This window comes from Triticum urartu, chromosome 5A (assembly GCF_056163025.1).
Source record: "Triticum urartu cultivar PI428250 chromosome 5A, HENAU_Tu73, whole genome shotgun sequence".
NCBI classification, from domain to species: Eukaryota; Viridiplantae; Streptophyta; class Magnoliopsida; order Poales; family Poaceae; genus Triticum; species Triticum urartu.
The window spans coordinates 675707343-675715694 of NC_141877.1; the positions used below are offsets into that span (position 1 = coordinate 675707343).

At 39.4% G+C, this 8352-nt stretch overlaps 1 protein-coding gene across 1 annotated transcript; it reads left to right on the top strand.

The window, feature by feature from the left end:
- Positions 1-4941: 4941 nt before the first annotated feature.
- LOC125506490 (gibberellin 2-beta-dioxygenase 6-like) lies at positions 4942-7212 on the top strand. The gene is made up of 3 exons (XM_087525151.1): positions 4942-5432; positions 5964-6291; positions 6955-7212. The coding sequence occupies exons 1-3, from the start codon at positions 4942-4944 to the stop codon at positions 7210-7212; spliced, it is 1077 nt and encodes a 358-aa protein (XP_087381277.1).
- Positions 7213-8352: the final 1140 nt, after the last annotated feature.

Sequence of the window (8352 nt, forward strand, 5' to 3'; positions counted from 1 at the left end):
CACATTTTGCAGTGTGTGCCTGGCAGCTACATACACTGCACATGGGTAGCTTATTTTAGACAAGTACCACCACCTTCTGTGTTTACCTTGCGATGAATAACATAAGCAGAGGGGACATGGAGTTTCTTAGCTCGAGCTCAGGTGAACAGTGAAATCAGAAGAAAAAAAAAAGAAAAAGAATTAAAAATATTCTGAAATTGTTTAGTGGCAAACATTGATAAAAGTTATCAACGCTTGCAAAACTTCATCATGAAATGACATTTGTAGAAGCCGTGGCTAAAAAAACAAAATCGATGCACCACAAATGTCATTTCCAAAAGCATTTTGGAGTGATGATTTTGGTTTTTTTTTTGCCACGGCTTCTCAAAATGTTGTTTCACGATGAAATTTTGTAAACTACAAAAACTTTTGTCAATGTTTTTCACTAAGAAGTCCCATTTTTAAAATTTTGTTTGATTTTTTAATTTTAGTGTTCAACCGAGGTCATTTGAGCTCGGGACTAGAATAGTACTTTCGAAGCGGACGGTGCAACAAGGCGAGAGAGAGCGACAACTGCATGCAACCTCACTACTACTATACGAACAAAAAATGAGAGAGAGGGAGAGAGAGAGAGAGAGAGAGAGAGAAATAATCATATGTCTAGAAGTGTAGAACTTGATACATACAATAATCTGTTACATGATTTCCATTATCTATAAACTAGGATTGGATGCAATGCAGATTTTGGAAATAAACACAGTCGAAAACTGTAGTCATGCCTTTTTAAGACAATGTGAAGTATATTATATGATTATGTGTTTGAATTTCAAAGTGTGTGTGTGGTGGGGGTGGAAGGGGAGATTGCAACTTAGATGTGCATCTGGAAGAACATGAACTGTGGAGGCGGAGACAGTGATGAGTGAAAGAGGAGGAAAAGATGAATAAATAAATAAAAGGTGGTTTAACAGTAAAAGAGGTAGACAATGGTGCCTGATGTGGATAAAGATTCTATGAGTATACGTTTGATGGTATTAGTGTTGATAAGTATAAAATGTTTGAGGCATTTTTTGCCTCCGTAGGAATGCGCGGGCATTGTCCTAGTACAAAAATAATAGGCTGGTCATAAAAAATGAAACAAAAAAAAGGAAACTACATATATGAAACATAGAGAGAGAAAAATGCACGCATGCGTCAAATGGGCCAGACAACTTTGATTATAGTATTAGTTGATGTTTTGTTAAGATTTAAATTTATTTGGGTATAAGTACTGTGAGGCAAGGAAAGTTTGGATTTAGTTGAGATTTTCTTAAGATTTGATTTGAATGAGTTAATGCATGTCATTGTTTTGGTTAAGTCCCGATTTGATTTGATTTGAGTATAAGTAGTGAAAGGCAAGAAAAGTTTGGATTTAGTTGAGATTTTCGTAAGATTTGGTTTGAATGAGCTAATGCATGGCGTTGTTTTTTGAAAGTCCTGACTTGATTGAGTAAGATTTGATTTGATTTGTTATAAGTAATGGAAGGAAGAAAAGTTTGGATTTAATTAAGATGTTCTTAAGATTTGATTTGATTGAGTTAATGCATAATGTTGTTTTGAAAAAAATTACGATTTGATTGAGTTAATGCATTTGTAATATAGGATTGGTGTGAGGTGACACGATACTATCAACTCTTCTTTTAGAAGTAGAGATAGAAAAAAATGTGGTAACCAGACGACACTACATCTACTCCCTCCTTAAAGTAATATTAAAAATAATGTACATGCAATGCATGTTTATATTAGGTAGGATATTAGTTGCACGTTATATTAGGTAAGATATATCTGTTGTATGTTGGTAATTGGTAATATATCAATTACTTTTTTGTGGGAATGGTAGGATTTTAATTACATGGCAGATTTCATGGGATAGCGTTGAGTCAAAACGTGTTTATAACCAATGGCAGTGCTGGGTAATTAGAGCGTTAAATGTGTTTGGTGCTCAACATTGGAGCGATTTGAACCGCTAGATAACATGATTTGACGGTCGAGATGGTTTGAATCTGCCCCTTTGGGTCTTTTTATATTGGTATAGATAAGATCTTTTAGATCGCCTCTTTTTCCCTCTGTAAATTAAAATAAGATCTTTTAGAGCATTACCTTTAATATAAAAGATCTTATATTAATTTATAGAGGACTAGCACATATGCCCGTGCGTTGCAACGGGAGAGATTTTTTGCGAGAAGCATCGGGAGAGATAACTAATGTGTCCATCAAAATGATCTCCACACAATAGTGGGGCGATACAGCAGAGAGTTGTGGTGTTCTCGCGGTTCATGTTTGGCCCGCAAGATCTTTATAGTAGTGAGGTTGGTGGGAGTGGCGGCCACTATCCAATTCGTGCATTTTTTCCTTCAGGTCTGCCTCATTGTCGAGGTTTTATTGTGACCTCCTGATTTTTTTTAAACATGTGAGTTTTTTTTTCCGAAAAAACGTTAATTTTTAGAAAAAGGAAAATAATACTTGAAATAGGAAGATTTTCTTAAATTTACAAACACTTTTTGAAAATAGGACCATTTTTAAGGCGGAGAAATGAACATTTTTTGAATTTGTGAACAATTTTTTAAAATGGAAACTTGTTTTAAACATTAAAATAAATTTTCAAAAATGTCTTTTTAATCATGAATATTTTTTTGAATTTGTAAACATTTCAATAAAATGATTTTTTATCGAATTGCTGTTATTTTTTAAATGAAATTTATTTTAGATATCTAGAAAAAAAATTCATTTTTTTCAAAAATGCAAACATTTTTTCAATTTTGAAACAAATTTTGAACGAAAATAAAATTTTAAATTTCCAATTCTTTTTTAAAGTGGGAAGAAATTTTGAAATTCCAAGATTTAACAAAAATTAGTACAAAGAACTAAATTTTGGAAAATTTATAAAATTAATGTATGGGAAAAGGAAAAAAATAAATTGGAAGGGAAAAAATAAAAATAGAAAAAGAACACAGAAAAATCAGAAATGGGCCAGCCCAACATTTGGCGACGGATGGGAAGCTCCGATTATATGTCGCGCTGTGCGACAAATAAGGTTCCCCAGCTGTGTGCGCAGGATATAAATGGGTGGCTTTTCAGGGCCTTAGTGCATGCGGCCCACGTACGAAATTCTGGACAAAACTTTTTTATTTTTTAACAGATGGACCATGAAAATTTAGTACCACCTCGGATATAAGGAAAATATTTTCGGTGGTGAGCGGATGAAAAAATTGGAGAAACACACCTTGCTTTATTAGTAGGTATAGGTATAGACTAGTACATATGCCCGTGCGTTGCAACGGGAGAGATTTTTTCCAAGAAGCATCGGGAGAGATAACTGTTGTGTCCATCAAAATGGTCTTCACACAATGGTGGGGCGATACAGCAGAGAGTTATGGTGTTCTCGCGGTTCATGTTTGGCCCACAAGATCTTTATAGTAGTGGGATTGGTGGGAGTGGCGGCCACTATCCAATTCGTACATTTGTTTCCTTCAGGTCTGCCTCATTGTTAAGGTTTTATGGTGACCTCCTGATTTTTTTAAACATGTGAGCATTTGTTTTTTGAAAAACGTTAATTTCTAGAAAAAGGAAAATAAAACTTGAAACAGGAAGATTTTCTTAAATTTACAAACACTTTTTGAAAACAGGGCCATTTTTAAGGCGGAGAAATGAACATTTTTTGAATTTGTGAACAATTTTTTAAAATGGAAACTTGTTTTGAACATTAAAATCAATTTTCAAAAATGTCTTTTTAATCACGAATATTTTTTTGAATTTGTGAACATTTCAATAAAATGATTTTTATCAAATTTCTGTTATTTTATAAATGGAATTTATTTTAGATATCTAGAAGAAATTTCATTTTTTTTCAAAATGTGAACATTTTTTCAATTTTGAAGCAAATTTGGAACGAAAATAAAATTTTAAATTTCCAATTCTTTTTTAAAGTGGGAAGACATTTTGAAGTTCCAAGATTTAACAAAAATTAGTACAAAAAACTAAATTTTGGAAAATTTATAAAATTAATGTATGGGAAAAGGAAAAAAATAAATTGGAAGGGAAAAAATAAAAATAGAAAAAGAAGACAGAAAAATCAGAAATGGGCGTGCCCAATATTGGGTGACCGATGGGAAGCTCCAATTATATGCCGCTTTGTGCGATAAATAAGGTTCCCCAGCTGTGTGCGCAGGATATAAATGGGTGGCTTTTCTGTGCCTTAGTGTGTGCGGCCCACATACGAAATTCTGGACAAAACTTTTTTATTTTTTAACAGATGGACCATGAAAATTTAGTACCTCCTCGGATATAAGAAAAATATTTTCGATGGTGAACGGATGAAAAAATTGGAGAAACACACCTTGCTTTATTAGTAGGTAGGTATAGATATAGATATAGAAGTACTATTTTACTTCGTGAAATTTGTTGGTGTACTTGACGATAGATGTACGTATGTTTACACCTATTATGGAAAGGATAAAATTCTTTTTGTTTTCTGTAGTAGTATCAGGTTATTCTAGGAATTAATAGTTTAATATAATAAATGGTAACATTCAATGGCATTGATCACGATAATGAGGAATACATTAGTTTTCTTTTACTGGGGGGCTCTCCATATGGTAGAAATATATTACTATTAATTCATACTTTTCATTTGTAGTGTTTTTTAACACTTATCAAATGTGAGTGTTAACTGTTAAGTGACCTATTGCCCTATTAATTACCTACCATGATCAGAATTAATGGACGGCCAGTCATAGTTGGGACCATCTTAAAATCGTCATATATACTTTTTTACATGAGCTGGATTTTTGCCTTTTTGCGACCCTCCCTGACCCATATATAGGCCTCCCCTCTCGCTTCCGAGTTTTCCCGTAGAACCGCGATTGATTCGCACAGCAGTGTGGTAGACTGGTAATCCATACGTACGTGTCTATCTCTCCGTTGATCATGGCGGCCTTCGACGAGGGCGGCATCACCAACCCGCCTCTGGCAGACAGCTATCGCATGCTGCTCCAGAGAGACGAGCTCGGCGGCGGCTTTGTGCCTGCGCCGCGGGCGCTGGCGCGGGAGAGCCTGGCCATGATGGAACGCGACCTGCCAATGATCGACTTGAAGCGCCTGACGAGCGGTGATGCGAGGGAGAGGAACGTGTGCGTGGACGCCATGGCGACCGCGGCGTCGGAGTGGGGCTTCTTCCAGGTGACCAACCACGGCGTGGGCCGGGAGCTCCTGGAGGAGATGAGGCGGGAGCAGGCACGGCTATTTCACCAGCCGTTCCATACCAAGGAGAAGGCCGGACTCCTCAACGGCTCGTACCGGTGGGGCAACCCGACGGCCACATCGCTCCGCCAGCTCTCCTGGTCGGAGGCCTTCCACGTTCCGCTCGCTAGCATCTTGGAGGAAGACGACGACGAGCTTGCAGAGCTCAGGTCCTTGAGGTACGTATGTACGTAAGCATGAATGCATGCATGCAAGCCTGTCCGTCAGTTGTTTCTCAAAAAGAAGGTTATCCCTCAGTCTCTACATCAGAACAATGCATACGGCCATATTATTAATAAACAAAAGGTTCAACAAAGTCTTCATGTCTCAAAAAAGAAAAAATCCTCACAGAGAGCAAAAACACAAAGAACATGATAGCCACAACCGGCAGGCAAAAAGTACATAGAAAACTAAACACCTATCCTAATAATGACCGTCATCCAAACTGGTTGAAGATAGTTCGAGTTACCGTCTCCCACCGGATAGACCCAGTAACCATAAGCTCCCTGACATCCGTCGGACTGAGTAGCGACCACATACGAATCAGTGCAGTGGCCCAAAAAATAACCTGCAAGAAATGAATATTTGTTGTTCTGTTAAAAACTAAATTATTTCTACAATTTTATACTGCCCATAATAAAGTACATACTCCACGGATATGTCTTGCAGCCTGTCCGCTGATGAGCAATAGTTTTTTGTTATGTGAGCAGCAAAGTGATGCAGGAGGTGGCGGACGCCATGTCGCGGGTGGCGGACACAGTGGCCGGGACGCTGGCGAAAAACCTCGGGCACGAGTCGTCGACGTTCCCCGCAGCCGCAGGGTGCGACTGGACGACGTGTTTCTTGCGGCTGAACAGGTACCCGCCATGTCCGTTCGTGCCGCACACGTTCGGCATGGTGCCACACACGGACAGCGACTTCCTCACCGTCCTCTGCCAGGACCAGGTTGGAGGCCTGGAGCTCATGAGGGACTCCCACTGGGTCGCCGTGAAACCCCGCGCTGACGCTCTCATTGTCAACGTAGGTGATTTATTTCAGGTAAGGTTGCCTGTAATGAGAGTATTATGCATGTCAACTATCTAATTTTAATGAGGTGTCATAAAATTAAATGAAGAAAGAGATGGTTGAGTATTATACCGTGCATGGTAAAAAGGTAAACTTCTCTATGATACCAACATACTCCCTCCGTTCTTTAGTATGAATATAAGCTCTGTATGAAGTCAAACTATCTCTAATTTAACCAAACTTATAGGAAAAATTATCAACATTCACAATACCAAATCAATATCACTAGATTCATCATGAAATATAGTTTTGTATATGGATGTAGTGTCATACACTACTATCATACTAGTATATGGTACTCCTCACTACGACCGGCCTAAGAGTTAATTCGCTAGCATTTCGTGTACGTAGTGCGTACGCGTCATGAGGTCTTTTTTTGTTATTCGAAAGAGCTGAATGTATTTATTTTCTTTGCATTTAAAGCCATAATCACTCATGTAATAAGGTTGGCAATAATTAAGGTTAACTATTTTTTTTAGTCTCTCTTGGCAAAATGTCATATAAACAAACTAAGCTTGTTATTGTATTTGCTCTAAAGAGAAAATATACAACGCCGGAAAGAACATCACATACCAACTGTGATGTTTCTTTTTGTTCTGCTTAACTAATTATATATCTTTGGTTCTATGCTTTCAGGCATGGAGCAACAACAGGTACAAGAGCGTGGAGCACAGGGTGGTGGCCAACTCCAAGGCGGAGCGCTTCTCCGTCGCCTACTTCATGTGCCCGTCGTGGGACTCGCCCGTCGGCACATGCGCTGAGCCGTCGCCGTACAAGCCGTTTACGTTCGGGGAGTATAGGTGCAAGGTGCAGGATGATGTGACGCGAACGGGGAAGAAGATTGGTCTGCCCAACTTTCTCAAAGGATGTACTGTTGACAGCCTGACTGAATGACAGTATTGGACCGGATCTTCTTATCTGTGTGAGCTCAGTCTCACCGCAGAAGCGTGCGTCAGCAGTTTGGCATTGGAGATTTTTTTTTCTTTTTTATCCTTCCGATATACTCTTTCTGTTTCAAAATACAATGCATTCTTTTTGAAAGTCAAACATATCTATGTCTGTGTTTTTATACTTTAAGGTATTTCAGATTTGTTAATTTGCAGCTGAATGAAATTAATTCGTTTTCATTCATTTTTTTGTCCATCTGATCCTTGTGTCAAGATTCGTGCACTTCTTTTTCTTTTCCAGCTCTTGGAGTTCCAAACTTGGCCAAAGGCCTTACAACATTTTCCAATGAACTCCAGGCATTCATCCTCCAAAGTCTAAGCTACACCTGTTCAAACCTCGGGCCGGGCCGGCTTTGTAAAGCCCGAAGCAAAAATCCCAAGCCTGGGCCCGGCATAGCCCGGCCCGAAGCACATGAATAGTGCATTTTTCAAGTAAAATAATTATATTCAAGATATTAAAATAATATAATATAGCTATATTTTAACTAAATATACATTTTTTGCCACTTCAGGCTTTCAGACCGGGCTTCGGGCTGGAAAATGAAGCCCGGGCCCGGCCCGAATGTCGGGCTTCCGGGCTCGGGCCTACGAGCCGGGTTGCCCATGCACAGGCCTAGTGTAAGCTAACTAAAAGTACCATTACAACCCCAGGACGAAGGAGCAGACTTCTTTATCAGCTTTTCTTACAGGTACCCACTGAAGCGAACAAACACAGCTTCCAAAGCCATCCTACTGCTTGACCGATCCGAGGGGAGAAGAGTCATCTCCATGCGATGCAGATGAGCTCCCCATGACCTGTGTCCAATGCGAGGACTAATTGCCCAAGCAGCGTCGCCTGAGTGTCATCGCAGAGAACAACCCACTGATGAAGTGTAGGGAACGCGACACAAAACTCGCACGATCACTCGGACAGCCCTTCGGGAGGACCTCTCGAACTAAGATCTAAACTACGACCTCTCTACGGGGTTGCACACATATGGTGTCATCTACCCGGCAGGGCTTCGCCATCCAGAACTAGTTCCCGCCGGAACCCAGACAGCCTTTCGGTTCCACGAAGCTATTTCGGCGGGAGGGAGAAAGAATGCCT